At 52.8% G+C, this 22,069-nt stretch overlaps 3 protein-coding genes and 1 non-coding gene across 4 annotated transcripts; all 4 read left to right on the top strand.

The window, feature by feature from the left end:
* The first annotated feature begins 3,281 nt into the window (after positions 1-3,281).
* Positions 3,282-6,261, top strand: LOC123586598. The gene is given in 3 exon segments (XM_045455822.1): positions 3,282-3,550; positions 5,628-5,679; positions 5,681-6,261. Coding segments are annotated over 3 exon segments (684 nt in total). The 3' UTR covers positions 6,044-6,261.
* On the top strand, positions 5,453-5,581 carry LOC123587100. Its single transcript, XR_006707156.1, has one exon. It is a non-coding gene; the product is annotated as a small nucleolar RNA SNORA70 (small nucleolar RNA).
* Positions 6,262-9,087: 2,826 nt separating the features above from the next.
* On the top strand, positions 9,088-11,571 carry EXOSC4 (exosome component 4). The gene is made up of 3 exons (XM_045455656.1): positions 9,088-9,641; positions 10,844-11,050; positions 11,163-11,571. The coding sequence occupies exons 1-3, from the start codon at positions 9,471-9,473 to the stop codon at positions 11,520-11,522; spliced, it is 738 nt and encodes a 245-aa protein (XP_045311612.1). The 5' UTR covers positions 9,088-9,470; the 3' UTR covers positions 11,523-11,571.
* A 1,044-nt stretch (positions 11,572-12,615) lies between these two features.
* On the top strand, positions 12,616-16,095 carry GPAA1 (glycosylphosphatidylinositol anchor attachment 1). Its single transcript, XM_045455508.1, has 12 exons — positions 12,616-12,843; positions 13,110-13,289; positions 13,372-13,483; positions 13,676-13,823; positions 13,903-14,004; positions 14,093-14,289; positions 14,364-14,560; positions 14,655-14,808; positions 14,958-15,053; positions 15,207-15,397; positions 15,479-15,649; positions 15,761-16,095. The coding sequence occupies exons 1-12, from the start codon at positions 12,770-12,772 to the stop codon at positions 16,002-16,004; spliced, it is 1,866 nt and encodes a 621-aa protein (XP_045311464.1). The 5' UTR covers positions 12,616-12,769; the 3' UTR covers positions 16,005-16,095.
* Positions 16,096-22,069: the final 5,974 nt, after the last annotated feature.

Raw genomic sequence — 22,069 nt, 5'->3', positions numbered from 1 at the left:
AAGGAGATTGAATCAGTAATCAGAAACCTCCCAACAAACAAAAGTCCAAGACTAGATGTTTTTGCTGGTGAATTCTTCCACACCACGCCCCCAACTGGTGAATTCTATCAAACATACAAAAAAAAAATTAATACCTATCCTTCTCAAACTCTTCCAAAGAATTGAAGAAGAGAGAACACTTTGAAACTCCCTTTACAAGGCTAGCATTACCCTGATACCAAAAACAGACAAGGACACAACAACAACAACAAAAAAGAAAATTACAGGCCAATATTTTTTTTATAATCATAGATACAATAATCCTCAACAAAATATCAACAAACTGAAACAATACATTACAAGGATCATACACCATGATTAAGTAGGATTTATTTGTTCAACATCCACAAATCAATCAACATGATACACTACATTGACAAAAGGAAGAAGAAAATTCATATGATCATCTCAATAGATGTGAAAAATGCATTTGGCAAAATTCAACATCCACTTATGATCAAAATTCTCAACAAATTGGGTATAGTGGGAACATCAACATAATAAAGGTCATATATGAAAAGCCCATGGCTAACATCATACTCACCCGTGAAAACCTGAAAGCCTTCCCTCTAAGATCAGGAACAAGACAAGAATGTCCACTCTTACCACATTTATTCAATAAAGTATTGGAAATCCCAGCCATAACAATAAGGCAGGATAAGTAAATAAAAAGCATCTAAATTGGAAATAAAGAGGTAAAAATGTCATTATTTGAAGATGATGTAATACTATATAGAAAACTCTAAATTCTCCACCAAAAACCTATTAGAACTAATCAACACATTCAATAAGGTTGTAGGATACAAACTCAATTTACAGAAATCTGTGACATTTCTTTTTTGTGTGTGGTATTTCTATATACCAATAATTACCTATAAAAAACGTAAATTAAGAAAGCAATCCTACTTACAATTGCACCAAAAAGAATAAAATACCTAGAAATAAGTTTAACCAAGGAAGTGAAATCTGAACACTGAAGACTATGAGACACTGATGACGGAAAATTGAAAACAACACAAACAAGTGGAGAGATATCCCATGATCATGGATTGGAAGAATTACTATTGTTAAAATGTCCATACCATCCAAAGCAATGTACAGTTTCAATGTAATCTCTATCAAAATTCCAATGACATTTTTCACAGAACTAGAATAAATAATTCTAAAATTTGTAGGAACCACCAAAAAAATCCCAAATAGCCAAAACAATCCTGAAAAAGAACAAAGCCAAAGGTATCATGCTTTCTGACTTCAAACTATACTACAAAGCTATAGTAATCAAAACAGTATGGTATTGGAATAAAAACAGACACACAGATCGATGAAAAACTGAGAGCCCAGAAATAAACCCACACACATATAAACAATTAATTTAATATGAAGAAGCCAAGAACATACAATGGAGAAAGGACGATCTCTTCAATAAATGGTGCTGGGAAAACTGGACAGCCGCATGCAAAGGAATGAAACCTGACTACTATCTTACACTATACACAAAATTAACTCAAAATGAACTAAAGGCTTGAGTATAAGACCTGAAACCATAAAATTCCTAGGCAAAAACATAGGCAGTCAGCTCCTTGACACTGGTCTTAGCAATATATTTGTGGATCTGACTCCAAAGAAAGGGAAACAAAAAGCAAACATAAACAAATGGGAAACTAAAAAGCTTCTGCACCGCAAAGGAAACCAGAACCAGAAAGAAAAGGTAACGACTGAACAGAAGATACTTGCAGGTCCTACATCTAATAAGGGCTTAATATTCAAAATATATAAAGAACTCATAAAAAGTAAGGAACTCATACAACTCAACAATTTAAAAAACAACCTGATTTAAAAATGGGCAGAGGATGGGGCGCCTGGGTGGCGCAGTCGGTTAAGCGTCCGACTTCAGCCAGGTCACGATCTCGTGGTCCGTGAGTTCGAGCCCCGTGTCAGGCTCTGGGCTGATGGCTCAGAGCCCAGAGCCTGTTTCCAATTCTGTGTCTCCCTCTCTCTCTGCCCCTCCCCCGTTCATGCTCTGTCTCTCTCTGTCCCAAAAATAAATAAACGTTGAAAAAAAAATTTTTTTAAATAAAAATGGGCAGAGGATCTGAATAGATATTTTTCCAAAGACAAACAGGTGGCCGACGGACACATGAAAAGATGTCCAACATCGCTAATTATTAGGGAAGTGCAAACCAAAACCACGATGAGACGGACACCGCCTGTCACCTGTTAGAATGGCTAGAAATCACACGTGTTGGCCAGGATGTGGGAAAAAAGACAACCCTCGCACACTGTTGGTGGGAGTGGAAATTGGTGTAGACACTGTGGAAAACAGTATGGAAGTTCCTCAAAAAATTAAGAGTAGAATTGCCGCATGACCCAGCCATTCCACTTCTGGACGCTTTTCTGAAGAGAACAAAAACAATAATTCAAAAAAGATATCTGCACCCTTATGTTCATAGCAGCATTACTTATAGTCGTCAAGATATGGAAACAACCCAAGTGTCCATCAGTGGATGAATGGATAAAGAGGATGTTACACACACACACACACACACACACACACACACACACCTCATAGAATATTACTCAGCCAGAAAAAAAGAATAAAATCTTGCTAGTTTTTGATAACATGGATGGACTTGAGGGTATTATGCCACAGGGCATAAGTTGGGCAGAGAAAGACAAATATATGATTTTACTCCTGTGGAATCTGAACGAACAAAGCAAAACATAAATTCATAGATACAGAGAACAGACTGATGGTTGGGGGGGGGGCAAAATGTGTGAATGGATCGATTGTATGGTGATATTGGTAGTCTTCTGGTGATGATCACTTTGTAGTGTATACAGATGTCGAATATAAGATCGTATGCCTGAAATTTCTGTATAATGTTATCTATCCATTTTACCTCAAACTTAACAAAAAGACAATTCTTCAAGCTGAAAGGAAGTCACATGAGATGGTCATTGAAGTCCAGTGTCTCGATGAGACCGCGGTGCCAAGACTCCTGGCTTGGAGAGCTATGAATTAACACACTGATGTTGTGCCCAGCCGTTGCACTTGAGGTAACGGCAAAGGCGCACGGCCTCCCGGCAGTGGGAATCCAGGACCTCTGGCCCAGGGGGGCTGCCGCACACTCTCCTCCGACAGACGCGGGGCCCCGAGGCTGAATCTTGCGCGGCCCCTCTGGCGCAGAAGTAGCCCCTCCCACCTACCGGAGGAGCCCGGGGGTGTCCGCACCCGGGGGTAGATGGCGAAACACCGGCTGCCACGGGAGGTACACACACCGCCCTCCCTGGAAGAAACGAGATCTGGTTATCAGCCCCTGGAGTCTGGACTGGCCCTTGGGCCTTCTTTTGCCCACAAGAATGCGGTAGAAATGACAGCACGCCTGCATCAACCCTTGACCTTGAGAGGCCTGGCAGGGGCAGGACTTCCAGGAGGGCTGTGGGACCAGCTTACTCCGGATTTTGACCAAAGGGCCAACGGCATTTATCGTAGGAGGTCTCGTAAGTCTTGGTGAGAAGAGCAGAATGTGTGGCATTTGAGCAAGAACCTCCTGCCTCCCAAGCCCTGTTCCCAATCATGAAAGTTCCATCCTGACAGGGTTTAGCCAAGAACGTGGGGACTCCCCTACCCCCGGCGCCCAGCCCTATGTGAGAGGGTCCACACTGGGCAGGACAAGCTGAGGCTACCATCCCCCTAACACACGCTTGTAGACCAGGGGCACTTCCTCTGTCCCGCCCCCAGTTCCCCCAGACCCCGCCCAGGACTGACTTTCTTTGGGTGTTGAGTGTGGTGCCGTAGGAGTCAATGTTGAGATCTTCGTGCTGAAAAGTTATGAAAAGGCTCCAGCAAATGACCACAAACTCGAAGGCTTAAAACGACACACATTTATTCTCTTACAGTTCTGGAGGCCAGAAGCTCAAGACGAGTGCTATGGGTTAAAATCGAGGTGCTCGCGGGAATGGTTCCTTCTGGAGGGCCCCGGGGGGTGGGGGGGGGGGAGTGGAATTCGTTCCATGCTGTGCGCTTGGGGCTACATCGCTCCAGTCTCTGTCTCCACACTTTGCCTTCTCTTCTTTGGTGACCAGACTAAAGGGGATACTCGCGATGACACCGAGGGCCCGCCTGGATAATCCCCGACAATCTTCCCATCTCAAGATCCTCAACTTAATCTTACCTGCAAGATTCCTTTTGCCATGTAAGGTAACACTCATAGCTTTGGGGGACTAGGGCCTTGGAGGGTATCCCTCAGCCTGATAGACCGGCTGGACACGAGGCGTTCTCCAGCCGCACGCTGATCCATCAGCCGTGGATGGCACCTCACTGGCGGGGGGGTCACTTAAGCACAATCTTTGCCCGGTTGGTGGCTGAACCCCAAGCTGTCCTGACCCACATGTGACTTCTAGGAAGCCAGGCTTCAGTATAAGACCTGGGTGGTGGGGATCTGAGTAGTGGCATCATAGGCTACGCACCGTGGAGGAATAGACTTCACGGAACTGTCCAGACTAGACATAAAAACTAACAAAATAATAATAAATGAAGTCACTGGACAAATAAACTAACAAAACAGCAAGATCAACAAACCTAAGGAGAATTGGTTAATCATAATCCAGAGTCACTATAATGGCTCGTCTAAAATATCCAGTTTTCAGGGCGCCTGGGTGGCTCGGTTGGTTAAGTATCTGATTCTTGATCCGGGGTCAGGTCATGATCTCACAATTCATGAGTTCGAGCCCCTCGTCAGGCTCCGTGCGGACAGCACGGAAAGTGCTTAGAATTCTGTCTCTCTTTCCCTCTCTCTCTCTCTCTCTGCCCCTACCCCACATGTGCTCTCTGTCTCTCTGTTCCTCTCTCTCTCTCAAAATAAATAAATAAGCTTAAAAAAAAATTTAAGTGTCCAGTTTTCAACAGAAAATCACGAACTGTGCAAAGCAACAGGATAGTGTGGTAGTTGCCCGGGAGAGATAGGTAACACTAATTGCTTTTTGAAGCCCAGATTTTGCACTTAGCAGAAAAAGACATCACAGCTTTGCTTAGACAAATGCCCGTGAGCGGAGTGGCCGTGGGTCAGCGGGTGGTTCTGCACAGCTTTCACTGCTGCTGCTAAACACCCCACCCGTGCAGCAGTGACCCGTGACCCTGGGCCCTCCCACCTAGAGTCCCTTTGCTAGCACCTCCCTCCTGGCTTACCCAGGCTTGCCCTACCTCCCACTGGCTAGTGCTGCATGCTAGGGACCCAAGTTAGAGCTGATGGCCTGGGGCAACGACCTCACGACCCTGGACTCACCTATCTTCCCAAGTTCCCCTTCAGTCTAATGGGAAAGTGACAGCCCGTTGAGGGTCCTGCACACTCCCAGCCGACTATTAGCCCCTCTGAGGGTGGGACACTGTCGGGACGCGTCTGTGCTGTCCTCGGTGTCAGGGTTTCTGGCTGTGCCTTTCCCCGAGGAGGCTGCTGTGCAATGGCGGCCAACAGCAGCCTCCTCGGTAGTGTGTGCAGCCTACTGACTGCACGGGTGGCCCTAAGGGACCGCGGAGACAGTGCTTCCAGTGGAGATTGATGTCTGATCACATGCTTTCTCCAGTCTAGGCTGCAGACAGGTATGCGGGGTGTCTTTGGAAAGCCCCAGGGCACAGTGGCCGGGGGTGCGCACTGGCCAAGTCGTCGTGTCCATCCGAACCAAGCTGCGGAAAAAGGGGCCTGTGATGGAGGCCCCGCGCAGGGCCAAGTTCAAGTTCCCTGGCCGCCAGAAGATCCACGTCTCCAAGAAGTGGGACTTTACTGAGTTTAATGTGGACGAATCTGAAGACATGGTGGCTGAAAAGCCGTTCATCCCAGATGGCTATGGGGTCAAATACATCCCTCATCACAGCCCCTTGGACAAATGGCGGGCTCTGCACTCACGAGAACTTCAGACTGCCCGTCCCCATTCATGCCCACCAATAAATCCTGCTTCCTGTCTGAATAAACAAAAAGCAAACCGAAAAAACCCCCAAAAAGCATAAGGGAAACATGTTAGAGAAATATTTCGGGAAGACAATTCACGACATTATGTTGATCTTCTTTGTTTTGTGATGTTTGTGCTTTTGGTGAACTCTAAAAATTTACGTTACGTGTTAGGGTTTCTCTTGTCACTCTGTTCACTTAATTTCGCGTATATGATTTTGTCTTCTATTTGTTGAAAACAGCACTATGCAGGAAAGAGTTAACACCGCGGGGCTGAGACGGCTCTCCTTCAGAAGATGTGCTCACAGGGTTAGCTGGTGTCTGGGAGCTTCAGTTTCCGGAAGGTTCCTGCCGTTCCCTAAGAGTGGTCCATTGAGCCTAAACTCAACAAATAAATATGGCTTATGGGGAACTCCTGACTTCCTCCTAGGCATTAGGAATCGGGGTTTGTGCCAGGCAGAGGGCGCCAACATGACCAGCCCCCTGTGAACACCCTGGGTGCTGAGTCTCCGGTGAGCATCCCAGTGGACAGCATTCCACACATGCTGTCACCGCCTGCTGCTGTGGGAATTGGGAGTGTGTCCTGCGGGGTCTCTGGGAGAGGGTTCTGGAAGCTGTGCTTGTTTCCCTGATTTTGCCACATGTTCCTTTGCTGATGCTGATTACCACCCGTTCTCTGGAATAAAGCTCAGCCACAAGTTCAACAGTCTGTGCCAAATTCTACAAGTCCTCCAAGCAAATCACTGAATCCAGGAGTGGTCCGGAATTCCCGACACAGCTCCCAAATTTGTACAAGTGTGAGGCCCCCCAAACCTGGATCTACCTGTGTTTACAACACAGGGTCAGAGAATCCAGGGGGGCAGGAATGGCCCCCTAAACTGGAGACGCTGCCAGGCTGGAAGCAGGGGTGGAGGGGACGCTTCCACCGAAGGACAATAAGGGTTCCACTGATCTGGAGGGAAGAGCCATCACCCAGCCACTTTGAGCTCGGGGCTCTGCAGGCCAGGACCAACATTATTCTGATTGTCCTGGGTGTGCAACTGGGACAGGACACATGCGGGGACCCCTGTAGGGTTTCCACCTGTGTCAATGGACAACTACTGCAATCTTGACCCAGCAAGGACAGGGACAATCCGAGCTCAAACCGCTGAGAGAAAAAGGCTGGATCAAACCACCAGTAACCAGCTGGATCTGGCCGAAGAACTGACGGCAGGGAGACTGTGGGTGGGGGGTTGCGGAGGACGATGACCATCATAGCCTTAGACCAGGGACAGTGGCAGGGCCGTGGCCGACTCACAGCTTTTGTGCTGTACTCAGCTCAGAGACCACCACCTCGGAGGGGACGTTGTGCTTGCAGGACTTGGGCTCCTGCTATTACAGTGTGTCCATTCTGCCTGCTTTTCTCAGGACATGACGTTAATCCTGCTTCTATTGAGGGCAGGGTCCATGTCCCTCCCCTTGAGCCTGGGCAAGACTTTTGTGACCACCTTGACCCATGTAGTCTGGTGGGAATAACACTATGTGACTTCTGGGGCTAGGTCTTAAAACACCACGTGTCCACCTTGTCTTTTGAGGTCACCGTAGAACCCAGGCGCCATGCTTCCAGGAAGCATGGGGTGCATGGAGAGGCTGTGGGTAGGTATGCTGTCTCACAGGCCCAGATGAGGCCCTGGCCAACAGCCAGCAACAACCACCAAAGATGCGAGAGAGGAAGCCCTCAAGACCACACCTGTCCGTGTCCACAGTGACCACAGGCAGGAAAGATCCCAAGTGCAAACCACCTAGATGAGCCCAGGCAATCCTCTGGATTGCAAGGTCTGATAATATAATTTTTTGTTATTTGAAGTCACTAAGGTTATGCAGCAAGAGATAAACAGACATGCAAACTCCACGAAACCCCTTTTGGAAAGGGTGAGGGTATCTTCATCCTCAGAGGAAAAAGGTGGCCCGTTTTCCGGCTTTGCGGGAGCTGGATGTAAACGAAAGGCATGCTGGGAGCGAGGCCTGTGCACCTTCCTCCTAGCACCTCCTCTCTGTGTGGCAACCCTTTCAGCTCATCTTCCCACTTTGAAAGTTGGAGCACGGGCTCTGGCTTCCTAAGCACTGCAGAGGAGCTGAGTCATGCCGCTGGAAGGGGGGACACAAGCCTCCTGCTGGGGACCTTGACCACTGGGAAACAGAGACACCTGGAGCAGGAGGTACCTGGGGAGGAAAACCCCTCGTATCTCCCCCCTATAGACACACTGGCAGTTCCCTCCTGTGGGATTGCCACCAGGTGCTGGAATACACCAAGTCAGGATACGGGAAAGAGAGGTGAAGTCAGTAACACTCAGGACTGGCAAGGATTATGTAAAAATGTTAACAGTTACTCTTGGTGGGAAGAGAGGGGAAAAAGGAACTCTCACGTTTACTCTTCATTCAGAGAATCCGCATTGTGGGATTCTATCCCCATTGCCTAAGCCCCTCGACAGGCACCCACTGCCCACGTGGGGCAGTAGCGGGGATACATCCTGGCAATCAAAAATTAATGAGAGTTCCACAAGATTGCGTGGATTTCATAAGGTGTTTAGTGAAAAACAGAAAAGTGCGTATAAAAGAATCCCATTAAATAGTAATAACCACCACAGATCCAAATGCTACATGACTGTACAACGGCGTGTATCTGTGCTTGATTCACATGTGATCTCATTTGAGTGTGGAGAAAAACCTGGAAAGAACTATTTATTACGGTAAGGAAGACGGTGTGGGGGCAGAGGGGATGCGGACAGAAAGAACTCAGCCAACATGGGAAAGAAAATCTTAAACGCTCTATCAAAGGAGTATGAGCATGTGTGTGTACCGTACAGATTATGTGTCAATTTTTTTTAATGTACAAATGTAAAACCTAAACGGTAAGAAAACACAAAGCGTGTCTCGGCTTGGGAGAACGCATGCCTTTACGGCTGCGGAAGAGCAAGAAAATCAGCGCTGACGGGATGCCGCATCCTGCAGCAGGCGCTGCGCTCTCCCGCCCAACCCCCGAGGAGCCTCCGCGGCCAGGGACTAGCAGGCAGGGCGCAGGCGCGGTCCCCGAAGGTGGGGTGGAGGAGTGACCGGACGCGGCAGGTCCCGGCCCTCTGGGACCTGGTGTAGGCGCGTGCGGGAAAGTCCGGGGAGGTCTCGGGCGAGGGGGGGGGGGGGGCGGTGCGGTGAGCGTTAAAACCGCCCCCGCGACAAACCCGAAGGAGCGCGGCCGGGGGATCCTTCTCCCTGCCGGTCTCCACCTCTGGCAGCCATGGGACAGCGCCCCAAAACGCCCGCGGGCACAGCGCTCTTGCCCGCGGTCAGCACCGCCCAAGACTCCCGCGGCCGGAAGTAGGGCAAGTGGGGCCGCACGGCACGCTAGTGCTCCGAAGCCGGAAGTGGGGTGTTCGGCCGCCGGAAACCGCAGGCCGCCGGGAACTGTAGTTTTGCGGGAGGCGGAAGCGTGGCTAGCGGTCGGGCGACATGGCGGGCCTGGAGCTGCTGTCGGATCAGGGCTACCGGGTAGACGGACGGCGCGCCGGGGAGCTGCGCAAGATCCAGGCGCGGATGGGCGTGTTCGCGCAGGCCGACGGCTCGGCCTACATCGAGCAAGGCAACACCAAGGCGCTGGCGGTGGTCTACGGGCCGCACGAGGCGAGTGGGCGTGCGCGAGCTGGGCGGGGTGCGAGGGCCCTCCAGGCTGAGCTGAAGATGCCGAGGCGACAGCCGGCGGGCGCCGCGTCCACCCAGCCCATCTTCAGGGCCGCCGCCGCTCGCTCGGCTCCAGAGCCAAAGTCCTGGCAGTGTGGTGCACCGTGGTCCCCGCCTTTCTCACCGGCCTCTCTCCCCTCCGCCCTGCCCTCCTCTTTGCTCTTCCTCAAAGCGCCCCGCGCTCTCCCGTTCGCGTCCTCTCTCTGCTCTCTACTCTGACGTCATCCCCCGGGTGACGCCTCCCCAGACCGCCTTCGTCACGTGGCAAGCCCCCTCCCCTACAACCACACACTTCCCTGCCTTTCGTAATCGGTCACTTCAGACGGCAGTCTAACTCCGTGAGGACAGGGATTTTTTTTTTTTTATTTTTTAAAACATTTTTTTTAACGTTTATTTATTTTTGAGACAGAGAGACAGAGCATGAATGGGGGAGGGGCAGAGAGAGAGGGAGACAGAATCGGAAGCAGGCTCCAGGCTCTGGGCCATCATCAGCCCAGAGCCCGACGCGGGGCTCGAACTCACGGACCACGAGATCGTGACCTGAGCTGAAGTCGGACGCTTAACCGACTGAGCCACCCAGGCGCCCCGAAGGGACTTTAAATAAAATCCTGATTTTTTATTGCCTTGTCTCCGTTCCTGGAGAAGGGAAGACCACTGGGGTGGAAACAAACACGGCACGTCTGCAGAGTGGAAAGGCTGCTGGTGGGAGGTGGGGGATTACTCAAAGTGAGATTGAGGGCTTTCTAGGAAGGTGAGAATTCACCGCTTCGCAGACCAGGGAAAGTATGATTTTGTGTCACACGTGATGGGGAAGCTTTGGGAAGGCAGTACCATATGTGAGTGTGTAGAGGAGACAAAGTCAGACTTGATACTTGTGAATATACCGGCCCTGGCTACAAATGGAGAATGGGCTGGGAGGGGATGAGGCGAGGATGGAAACGGGGAGACCTGAGGGGGGATGATGGCTTAGAGATGGGCCAAGTGGCCCTCCTGTGGGGCGTTTGAAGGTAAAGTAGCTGTGTTGTTGAGATGTTGGAAGAAGGAGGAGGGGTGGGAAGGAGCCTGAGGTCCGGGGCCTGAGCTAGAGGAAGGTGTAGTGTGAACTGGCAGGAGTGAGGCTGGCTCATGTGTCCTTCCTCCCCCAGATCCGGGGCTCCCGGGCACGAGCCCTGCCTGACAGGGCCCTGGTGAACTGTCAGTATAGTTCTGCGACCTTCAGTACAGGCGAACGCAAGCGGCGACCACATGGGGACCGTAAGTCTTGTGAGATGGGCCTGCAGCTGCGTCAGACCTTCGAGGCGGCCATCCTCACACAGCTGCACCCACGCTCCCAGATTGATATCTATGTGCAGGTGAGCAGGCAGCAGCTATCCGCCTGGGGAGGGAGAGGGATGGGGTGGGGGTTGGGAGTGCGCGGTCAAGAGCCTGATACACTGATGCCGCTGGTGGGCGCGGTTCCTGCAGGTGCTGCAGGCCGACGGTGGGACCTACGCAGCTTGCGTGAATGCAGCCACGCTGGCAGTGCTGGACGCCGGGATACCCATGCGGGACTTCGTGTGCGCCTGCTCGGCTGGCTTTGTGGACAGCACGGCCCTGGCGGACCTCAGCCACGTGGAGGAGGCAGCTGGTGGCCCCCAGCTTGCCCTGGCCCTGCTGCCAGCCTCAGGCCAGCTTGCACTGCTTGAAATGGACGCCAGGCTGCACGAAGACCACCTGGAGCAGGTGCTGGAGGCTGCTGCCCGGGCTGCCCGTGACGTGCACACCCTGCTGGACCGTGTGGTTCGGCAGCATGTACGGGAGGCCTCCATTTTGCTAGGGGACTGAGCGTCTGGCCCCCCGGGCCCGGAATAAAACTCACACACAGTGTGCTGTACTTTGATCACCCCATAGCACTTCCACACCCTCCCAGCCTGGCTTGGTACTTGCTCCGGGGGTGGGGGGGTGGGGGGGAATAGGGACCATCTCCCACACATGAAATACATACTTCCTGCAACCTCAAGATTCAAACCCTGAAGAAGAAGGTGGGGGGAGTGTGTCCGTGGATGAAGAGCAATTGTGCCAGGCAGGGTTCAAGGCAGCTGAGCATGGCCTGTAATGGCCAAGCCAATAGACTCTGGAGTCTGTTTTCACCCCCGCACATCCGAGGCCCTGAGTTCAACAAGGGCTGAGGGAGAATTCAAGCTGGCTCTGGGAACCCACCATGGAGATGTGGGGGCCGTGTCTCCCATCGTCTTGACTATGGCTTGGACTGAATGGCCCCTTTCAACCTAGGAGCCCTTTGGGCCTACTTAGTCTCAGGCTCCAAAAGTACAATAGATACATGTTGTCTAACGGGGTCTTCTCTACACACACACGCACGCACGCACGCACGCGTGCGCGAATGTGCACACCTGCCTGAGCACTAAACACCAGCCCCTGCAGCTCTCCCCCAGGGGCTGCTTCTCCCCTAATGTCTCTGGCATCTCTTGATCTGAATAGGAGTGCCCCCCACTTTCTCCTCCACATGTCCCAGCTCCTTTGAAACCCATTTTGGCCAACGGTACTATCTGCACCTTCCTCCCTGTGGTCATCTGGCCCTGATGACCTCGGTGCTGGACTCACACTGATTTCACTTCTGCGTTCACCGCCATTTTTGACCGACATCCACAGAAACGAATCAGCCAATGCCTTGGCTTCGCGGTCCACGGAAGCCCTCTTCCTGTCTACCCACCCCAGGCATTCGGACCTGTCACTGCCAGCAGCCTCCATGCTCTGCGGTTTTCCTCCCTCCCGCCCTATTCATCCTCTCTCTGGTTCTGCAAATCGGAGCTTTCTCGCTACCCCCGGCCAGCAGCCAGCGGTGTCCACTGCTTTGCTCTCGCGTGGTATACACCTCCTGTTACTTCCCCTGGAGACCGCTCTCCGGCCCGCCCGAGTACCGCTTCCGTTCCGCGCATGCGCGGCGGCGCGTTGGCCTTCGGGAGCGGAAGTGCGTGCGGGCGCGCCGGTTCCCGTCGGGCAGGCGCGAGGCGCCGGGCCCCGGGGCTGCAGCTGGCCGGGGGAGCGCGGTCCCGGAGCCGCCCCTCCCCGCCATGGGCCTCCTGTCGGACCCGGTGCGCCGGCGCGCGCTCGCCCGCCTCGTGCTGCGCCTCAACGCGCCGCTCTGGTAAGGGCGGGGCCCGGGGAACCCGGCGCTGCGGCCGCCGGCGGCCCCTCCGGCTGCTAGCGCCAGTCGCGTCGTTCCCGCCGGCATCGCTCGGGGCAGCAGGCCCGGGGCTCAGCTCTCCCGTCCGGTGTCCCGGGTGCCCGGACTCCAGGGCCAGGTCCCTCACACACGCCCCCACCACCCCCGGTGCAGAGGTGGAGGCCACGGGCCGCGGTGTCAGAACCCCCTAACGCTCCGGCGCTGTCCTCCGTCCCCTCTCCCTGCAGCGTGCTGAGCTACGTGGCGGGGATCGCCTGGTTCCTGGCGCTGGCTTTTCCGCCCCTGACCCAGCGCACATACATGTCGGAGAACGCCATGGGCTCCACCATGGTGGAGGAGCAGTTTGCGGGCGGAGAGCGTGCCCGAGGCTTCGCCCGAGACTTCGCTGCCCACCGCAGGAAGACGGGGTGAGCGGTAGAGCTGTGGGTCTGGGGGAAACAGTGGTGGTCAAAGTCAGGGAGCTCTTAAAGGTTCTCTTTGTGCCTCCAGGGCTCTGCCAGTGGCCTGGCTGGAGCGGACGATGCGGTCAGTGGGGCTGGAGGTCTACACGCAGAGTTTCTCCCGGAAACTGCCCTTTCCTGATGAGACCCGCGAGCGCTATGTACTGTGGGGGAGAGGATGTGCCTGGGACCAAAAAAGACCTTGAGAGGGTGGCTTGGGACTGGGAAGCTCAGTGGTGCCAGGTCCTGGGGCCCAGGAAATTCCTAACGGGCATCCTAGGGCGAAAAGGGGAGAGGCTTCAGCACTCTAGGGTGGGGTGGTGCTGAGGCTTCCCCGCCAATACTGCATACAGATGGTGGCCGGTACCAACGTGTATGGCATCCTGCGGGCCCCACGCGCCGCCAGCACCGAATCCCTGGTGCTCACTGTACCCTGCGGCCCCGACTCTGCCAACAGCCAGGCTGTGGGGCTGCTGCTGGCGCTTGCTGCCCACTTTCGGGGTGAGGCTCAGGGGCTACTGCTGGCAAGGGAGGGTTCGGCCTCTGTACCAGGCCTTGCTGACCAGCTTCTGGTCCTCAGGGCAGATTTACTGGGCCAAAGACATCATCTTCCTGGTGACAGAGCAAGACCTTCTGGGCACTGAGGCTTGGCTTGAGGCCTACCACGACACCAACGTCACAGGTGGGTGCTCTTGCCCTGCCCCGCCCCTCTCTCAGGGCCACTGTACGCGCCAGCCCTCCGTTGGCACCTCATTCACCTGCTCCTACAGGCATGCAGTCATCCCCTCTGCAGGGCCGGGCCGGGGCCATCCAGGCAGCCCTGGCCCTGGAGCTCAGTAGCGACGTGGTCACCAGCCTTGATGTGGCTGTGGAGGGGCTCAACGGGCAGCTGCCCAATCTCGATCTGCTCAACCTCTTCCAGACTTTCTGTCAGAAAGGGGGACTGCTGTGTACTCTGCAGGGCAAGGTAAGGGGGCCGCCTGCCTGGGCAGCCTGGGACCTGTGTGGGGGTCATCTGACCTCGTCCCCAAACCCTCTAAGCTGCAGCCCCAGGACTGGACATCGGTAGACGGGCCGCTGCAGGGTCTGCAGACACTCCTGCTCATGACTCTGCAGCAGGCCTCTGGCCGCCCCCATGGCGCTCACGGCCTCTTCCTGCGCTACCGTGTGGAGGCCCTGACCATACGTGGCATCAATAGCTTCCGACAGTATAAGTATGACTTAGTGGCAGTGGGCAAGTAAGTGGCTTCTGGTCCTCCCCCCTTCCTTGCTTAGGGGGGCGAGGGGGTGCTGGGGGGTCCGGCTGGCCCTGACGCTGCCCCACGCCGGCAGGGCCCTAGAGGGCATGTTCCGCAAGCTCAACCACCTTCTGGAGCGCCTGCACCAGTCCTTCTTCTTCTACGTGCTCCCCGCGCTCTCGCGCTTCGTCTCCATCGGCCTCTACATGCCCGCTGCTGGCTTTTTGCTCTTGGTCCTTGGTCTCAAGATATCCTCTGACGGGCGGCCAGCCTCGGGTCCCCTCCACTCTAGGCTGGGAGAGCCCGTGGTCCTTGGCGTGGGGGAGTGGGATGGGCCCTGGGGCCCCCGCCGGGCAGATCCCATCACAGCTCTTGTCAGGGTCCTTGACTAGACCACGCTCTGGAACTGTGGATGCAGTTGCATGAGGCCGGAGCGGGCCCTCAGGAGGCTGGGGGCGCCTCTGGACCTGGTCCTCCCCTCCCTCCAGCACAGGTGATGGCCCCCCACTCCTGCTGGGGAGGGCTCCTGGGGTTCCGGTGATTGGTACTGCTGCCACTCAGTCTCTACTGGTGGGGTGTTGGTGAGGACCCTTGGGGCCCCCCTGGCCCTAGGGCCCAGGTCCCAAGTGTCCATGTGCCCTTGCAGAGCGTGGGGCTGGCCTCGCTTGTGGCTCCCTTGCTGATCTCACAGGCCACGGGCCTGGCCCTCTACGTCCTGCCAGTGCTGGGCCAACACGTGGCTACCCAGCACTTCCCCGTGGCCGAGGCCGAGGCCGTGGTGCTGACGCTGCTGGCCATCTATGCGGCCGGCCTGGCCCTTCCACACAGCACCCACCGGTGAGCAGCTGGGACGGCCGGGCGGGGACAGAGGGTACCCTGGACACACAGGCAGCTGCCTCTGAGCCCCTCGTCTTGCAGGGTGATGAGCGCACAGGCCCCAGACAGAGGCTGGATGGCACTGAAGCTAGTGGCTGTCATCTACCTGGCACTACAGTTGGCCTGCATTGCCCTCACCAATTTCTCGCTGGGCTTCCTGCTGGCCGCCACCATGGTGCCCGCTGCCGCGCTCACCCACCCCTGTGGGCCCCGGTATGTGCCGGTCAGCCCCCGTCACAGAACTCCACACGAGGTGCCCTGCCCCCAACCCGGGGCCTGTGCTCCTCACCACAGAGCCCAGCCCGACCCTGCCTCTCCCCGCAGGCCGCTGTATGCCGCCCTGCTGGTGCTGACGAGCCCCGCGGCCACTCTCCTGGGGTGCTTGTTCCTCTGGCGGGAGCTGCAGGAGGCCCCGCTGTCTCTGGCCGAAGGCTGGCAGCTCTTCCTGGCGGCACTGGCGCAGGGCGTGCTGGACCACCACACCTACGGCGCCCTGCTCTTTCCGCTCTTGGCTCTGGGCCTCTATCCCTGCTGGCTGCTCTTCTGGAACGTGCTCTTCTGGAAGTGACGTGTGGCTGTCCTGTGGTACAGACCGGGGTGGGGACTCCCCAAGCACCCGGTGTTCTTTTTTTGGGAAATAAACAGGTGTTTTGTTTTCAGCTGCTGTTAGGGATCGTGGCCCACTGTCTGCTGTCCTTTTGGAGCTCCTAGGCACGTGGATAAAAAGCTCTGTCTGAGGGCCTAGCATTCCCACATACCTCCTTCCTGGAGGGCACTGCCCTGGTCCACTTGCTGCTGGCAGGAATGAGGGCCCCAGCAGCCACATCAGCCTCCAAGGAGAGCCTCGGATGGACACTGGGCTTGGCATCTGGAAATGGCACACGTAGACCCTGCCCTGGCCCCAGCCCCACGAGCATTATGGGAGCTCCCTGCGTATCACAGTGGGAGGCAGGGTGCCGCGTAGGAGGAAACACTGTGGCGGGTATGGCTTGGGGCCTGATGGGATCTGAAGTGCCCAGAAACCACACTGCTCTGTCTTTAGCACTGGAGTTGAAGGCGCAAAAGGGCTTGAGCTGGAGCCCTGCAGAAAAGCCCTGGGGCATGGGGAATGGCACCCACCAAGGCCCGGGAGTGGCCCCGCCCAGCTTCCCTGGAGCCGAACTGGCCCAGGCCAGCCACCCATGAGAGGCAGGGCCGAGGTGGAGCGGTAGAGCCCCACCCGGCATTGCCTAGGAGCAGGTGGGCCACATACCGAGACCCCTGAAAGGAACTGGAATGTCTAATGTCCATTCTGGAGGGAAGAAAAGCAAAATGTTGCTTTTCAGGGTCACATCAGGTCAAGAGGCAACTTCTCGAGGGCCAAGGCACCCCTGCCAGCACCTGATATGGCGGCTAGACCAGTCAGCCTCCTACCGGCCTCAGTGTGGAAGGAAGGCAGAGCTGCCCCGCCTGGGGAGTCCGCTCAGGACCCGTGGCCCTTCGGTGTCACACCCAGAACGGTGGGTCTGGGAGGAAGCTCTAGCCCCCAGACCTAGCCCTCTGTGGGTCACTGCTGGCTCTCTGCTGAGGGGGCCACGTGTTCTCTGTCCAGCATTGTTGGGGGTGGGGGTGCAGCATGGGCGTTGGAGACCCCACTGGGGCCAGCAGCCTGTCTTTGCCCACTGTTCCCAAGTCCGGCCAGAACCTCTGGTCCCTTCAATGTTGAACAAACTGTTCTGCCCCGCCTCCCCGGGGGGCTGGGAAGAGACTTGCAGCCCTCAGCCTCCCAGCGTGCCTCCCAGGCTGGCTTCTGTCAACCCTGTGCTCGGATAAGTCACAGGACAAGAGTCCTCCTGTCTTCTTCTTTTTTTTTTTTTTTTTTTTTATTTATTTTTTTTTTATTTTTATTTTTTTTTTAAGTTTTTTTTTTTTTTTTTAAACGTTTATTTATTTTTGGGACAGAGAGAGACAGAGCATGAACGGGGGAGGGGCAGAGAGAGAGGGAGACACAGAATCGGAAACAGGCTCCAGGCTCTGAGCCATCAGCCCAGAGCCCGACGCGGGGCTCGAACTCACGGACTGTGAGATCGTGACCTGGCTGAAGTCGGACGCTCAACCAACTGCGCCACCCAGGCGCCCCCCTCCTGTCTTCTAAGACGCACAAAAACCTCTGTTTTGCCTTGGTCTGTTGTCTCTCTCTTTGTGAGCTAGTATCCCTTCCAAAGGATTCCAGAATCCCTCCCAAGCCTTTTCCCCAGGCTTTGGCCTTGATCAGTCACTTAAAGCACAAATCATGAAAATCTATTAAATCAGGGAACACACAAGTGGGGGCAGAAGCACAGAGATCATCTCAACTGTATTCTGAACTTGTGCAGAACTCTTTGTACAAAAAATTCTGAGACCATGGGAATGACAGAGTTGGTTTGTCAGGAAAGCAGGATTTCTATTCTGATTTTCAGCAATGTCACCTGTACAATACATTTCTTAAAACAAGGAAATGTCAGGCTGTGGAAATGTAGGTCAGGCGTATAGCGGTGAGTATAGGTCATACATAAACACTCTACTTGATGGGGTGGTAGGGCCTGTACCTTGAACCCAGTATCTGTTCTCTGGAGTCATACAGCCCAATTTTGAATCCTGTGCTTTGAGGTGTGACTATGCTGTGGCCAGCAGGATAAACACAAGAAGCTTCCAGGGTGAACACCAAGCAAAGCCCTCACCCAGAGAGACTGGCCCTCTGAGCCCCATCCTTTCTCTTGCCCACAGGGATGTGGAACTGATGGTTGGAACGTGAATTGTGTCTAGGACATGAGGTCCAGCCCGTGTCGAGAATGGATGGAGAGGAGCAGGGACTCCCTGGGCTTCACACAGCCCTGGGTTGCTAAACTGGGCTTCATCTACTAGAGAGGGAAACAGACTTGTACCGTGTGTAAGCCACTGTCATTTGGAGTTTTCTGACACTCAGATCTAGTTCCAACCAATACAAGAGGGACTATTGCTGAGCCCAGCTCACGTGAGGACTCAGAGTGGAGGGTGTCCGCTGGGTGAATTTGGGAGTATTTCACTATTGTGTTGATAATCAGTACTTAATAGTAGTACATACTCCTTTGTTGCTTGCTTTCTAGGCCCCAGAACAGAAGTGTCATGGGGGGCAGGAGCACTGTCTTATTTCCTGCTACTTTTCCAGCTCAGGGCCAGATACACAGTAGAATGTTCATCTGTATTTGTTGAATGAAGGGAAATCAGAGGGAGACGACCTGGAGGTCCAGAAGGAGGCTCCAGGGGGCAGACCTGACAGCTTCCGCAGGGGCTAGAGGATCGCCTGTGCTGGGAGGTGGGGTGAGCACAGGAAGGTGAGGTGAAGGCCCCAGCCGGCAGGCCACCCTCCACCCATTTAACACCCAGCAGCCTCCCCACAACCGGGCTCCGTGCAGATGCTCTACTTGGCCCTGGGACGCCTCTAGCAACTCACCTTGGTGTCCCAGACTTCCTGTGCTCTTCTCAAGCCATTTGCCTGGTTACCCCCACTCCCCCCGAGGCTCCAATGTAGACAACTTGGGGACCGCTCTGGACACATTATCCAAAACTGCTTCTGCAAGCCCCAGCTGCCTTCATACCCCCACTCAGGTCCTGTCTCCTGCTTCCTGCCAGGCCCCAGTGTGTCACCTCTGCCTCCTGAATGTGTGATGGTCACCTCTAAGTCACAGTATTCAACCTGAACACCTCCCACCGCACATACACCTTCTCCCCTAGCACGCTCGCCCAGGCCTGGACCCAGGGTCAACCTAGTCTCTCTTCAGGGGATGCCCATCACCCCCGGGATAGAACCAAACTCCCCACCTTGGTCTCCAAGGCCTGTGCCTGCTCCTTTTCAACATTGTCCTTGCCCCGAAAAGCAACCTGTACCCTACTTCTCTCCTTCCAGCCCCTGACACCATTAATCCACTTTCTAATTCCAGATTTGCCTAATCTGCACTTTAATATGAATGCCCTCATACATATGTGTCACAACTTCCTTTTTATGGCCGAATAATGTTCCATGTAATGGACATGCCACACTCTACCCATTTATCAGTTGATGGACATTTGGATTATTTCCTTTTTTTTTTGGCTGTTATGAACAATGTGCCTATCAACAGTCATGAACAAGTTTTTGTGTGGACGTATGTTTTCTCTTGGGCATACACCTAGAAGTGGAATTTGGAGCTCTAAATTTTCTTCTTAGCACTGCTTTTGATACATCCCGTATGTTTTGTTTTTACTCTCCTCATTTTCTAATTTTTCCTGTGATTTCTTTAACTGGTTATTTAGCAATATGTTAGGGGAGCTTGAGTGGCTTAGTTGGTTGAGTATTCGACTTTGGCTCAGGTCATGATCTCACAGTTTGTAGGTATGAGCCCCACATCAGGCTCACTGCTCTCAGTGCAGAGCCCTCTCTGGATTGTCTGTCCCCCCCCCCCCAAATAAATAAAACATTAAAAGTAATATGTTATCTAACTTTCACATATTTATGAATTCCCCAAATTTGTTACTGACTTTTAATTTCATTCTGTTGTGGTGAGAAAACATATTTTGTATGATTTTACTACTTTTAGATTTACTGGGTAGCTCAGTTGGTTAAGCGCCTGATCTTGGTTTAGGCTCAGGTCATAATCTCAGGCTTCCTAACGTGAAGTCCTGTGTCGGGCTCTGTGCTGACATAGTGGAGCCTGCTTGGGATTCTCCCTCTCCCTCCCTCTCTGCCCCTTCCCTGCTCATTCTCTCTCTCTCTCTCTCTCAAAATAAATAAACATTAAAAAATTAGTGAGACTGGTTTTATTTTCTAACATATGGTCTGTCCTGAAGAATGTTTCATATGCACTTGAGAAGAATATGCACTCTGCTGGAAGAGTGGTTCATTGATGTTTAAGTCTAGTCGGCATTGTTCAGTTTTTCAACTCTTCTTTCTTTGCTGAACTTCTGTCTAGTCCTATCAATTACTGAAAGTGGAATATTGAAGTCTCCAATTATTATTGTTAAATTGCCTACTTCTCCTTTCCATTCTGTCAACTTTTGCTTCGTGTATTTCGGGGCGCTGTTAGGCAAACATATCTTTACAATTGTTAGGTCTTCTTGAGGAGTTGGTCCTTTTTTCATTATGAAATGTCCTTTAATTCTAGTATCAATTTTTGTCTTAAAGTCTATACTATTTGATATTAGTATAGCCACTCCAGCTCTCTTTTGATTACTGTTGGTATGGTATATCTTTTTCCACATTTTTATTTTCTACTTGTGTCTTTGATTCTAAAGTTTGTTTCTTGGGGTGCCTGGGTGGCTCAGTTGGTTAAGCATCTGACTCTTGATTTCAGCTCAGGTCTTGATCTCACAGTCATGAGTTCAAGCCCCGCATTGGGCTCTGTGCTGGGCACAAAGCCTACTTAAAATAATAATAATAACAATAAATAATAGAGTTTGTTTCTTACAGGGGTGCCTGGATGGCTCAGTCAGTTAAGCATCCAACTCTTGATTTCAGCTCAGGACATGATTTCATGGTTCATGAGATCGAGCCCCGAGTCCAACTCCATGCTGACAGCATGGAGCCTGCTCAGGATTCTCTCTCTCCCTCTTTCTCTACCCCTCCTGCTCCAGTGCAGGCATATGTGCACACTCTCTCTTAAATTAAAAAGAAATAAAGGTTGTTTCTTACAGACACCATAGAGTTGTGTGTGTGTATGAAATCCATTATGACAATCTCTGCCTTGAAATTGGAGACTTTAATCCATTTACATTTATTATTTTTTTAAGATTGTATTTTTAGGTAAACTCTACACCCAGGGTGGGTCTCCAACCCACAATCCCAAGATCAAGAGTCGCATACTGCCACCAACTGAGCCTCCCAGGTGCCCCTGGTAGGTTTACTCTTTCAGCACTTGGAATATGTCATTCTACTGCCTTTTGACCTCCATGGTTTCTGATGTGAAATAGGTAATTTTATTGGGGATCACTTGTATGTGATGAATCACTTCTCTTTTGCTGCTCTCAAGAGTCTTTTTCCTCGGCTTTCAACAATTTATGATGTGTCTAAGTATGGATCCTTTTTAGTTTATCCTACTTAGAGTTCACTGAACTTCCTAGATGTGCAGATTCACGTTTTTCATCAAATTTAGGAACTTTTCAGGCATTATTTTTTCAGATATTCTTTCTGCCCCTTTCTCTTCTCTGTTCCTGAGAATTATGCATAGGTTGGTATGCTTTCTGGTGTCCTACAGGCCTTTCATTTTTAATGTTGTGATTTTAGAAATCAGATGCCAGGTTTTGTTGTTGCTGCTTGTAGTAGTTGAACTCGTGTAGTGGTTTTTCTGAACTTGTTCTGTCTAGTCTGTAATGTCACGTGTAGCCACTAAAGTTCCTATGCTCAGCTGATGATCGGACAGAGATTTTCTTAAATGCCTAAAATCCATAAACTTCCCAGTCTTTCCCAAATAGCTCTGTGTACTTGTTGGGGCATATGCCTTTCAAGCACTAACGCCCCCTGTTTGCAACTGTCTGAGGCTCCACTTCCCTATGTGCAGAGCCTCAAGGCCAGCCAGAGGTAAGCATTTGATGCTTTTTCAGGTCTTTCATGAGCCTGTGCACACCCTATTTATGTTTGTGACCTTCTATATTCCAGAAATA

The sequence above is a fragment of the Leopardus geoffroyi genome, chromosome C3 (genome assembly GCF_018350155.1).
Source record: "Leopardus geoffroyi isolate Oge1 chromosome C3, O.geoffroyi_Oge1_pat1.0, whole genome shotgun sequence".
Lineage (NCBI taxonomy): Eukaryota > Metazoa > Chordata > Mammalia > Carnivora > Felidae > Leopardus > Leopardus geoffroyi.
Note: the sequence above shows the minus strand (reverse complement) of the source record. Positions and strands in the feature narration are given on the sequence as shown.

Excerpts from the sequence above, each read along its gene's own strand:
- GPAA1 (XM_045455508.1), top strand. The coding sequence starts at position 12,770 with ATGGGCCTCCTGTCGGACCCGGTGCGCCGGCGCGCGCTCGCCCGCCTC. Across the intron at positions 14,809-14,957 it reads TCTTGGTCCTTGGTCTCAAG|GCTCTGGAACTGTGGATGCA; the intron begins ATATCCTCTGAC and ends TGACTAGACCAC. Across the intron at positions 15,398-15,478 it reads CTTCCACACAGCACCCACCG|GGTGATGAGCGCACAGGCCC; the intron begins GTGAGCAGCTGG and ends CTCGTCTTGCAG.
- EXOSC4 (XM_045455656.1), top strand. The coding sequence starts at position 9,471 with ATGGCGGGCCTGGAGCTGCTGTCGGATCAGGGCTACCGGGTAGACGGA. Across the intron at positions 9,642-10,843 it reads TGGTCTACGGGCCGCACGAG|ATCCGGGGCTCCCGGGCACG; the intron begins GCGAGTGGGCGT and ends TTCCTCCCCCAG. Across the intron at positions 11,051-11,162 it reads AGATTGATATCTATGTGCAG|GTGCTGCAGGCCGACGGTGG; the intron begins GTGAGCAGGCAG and ends CGGTTCCTGCAG.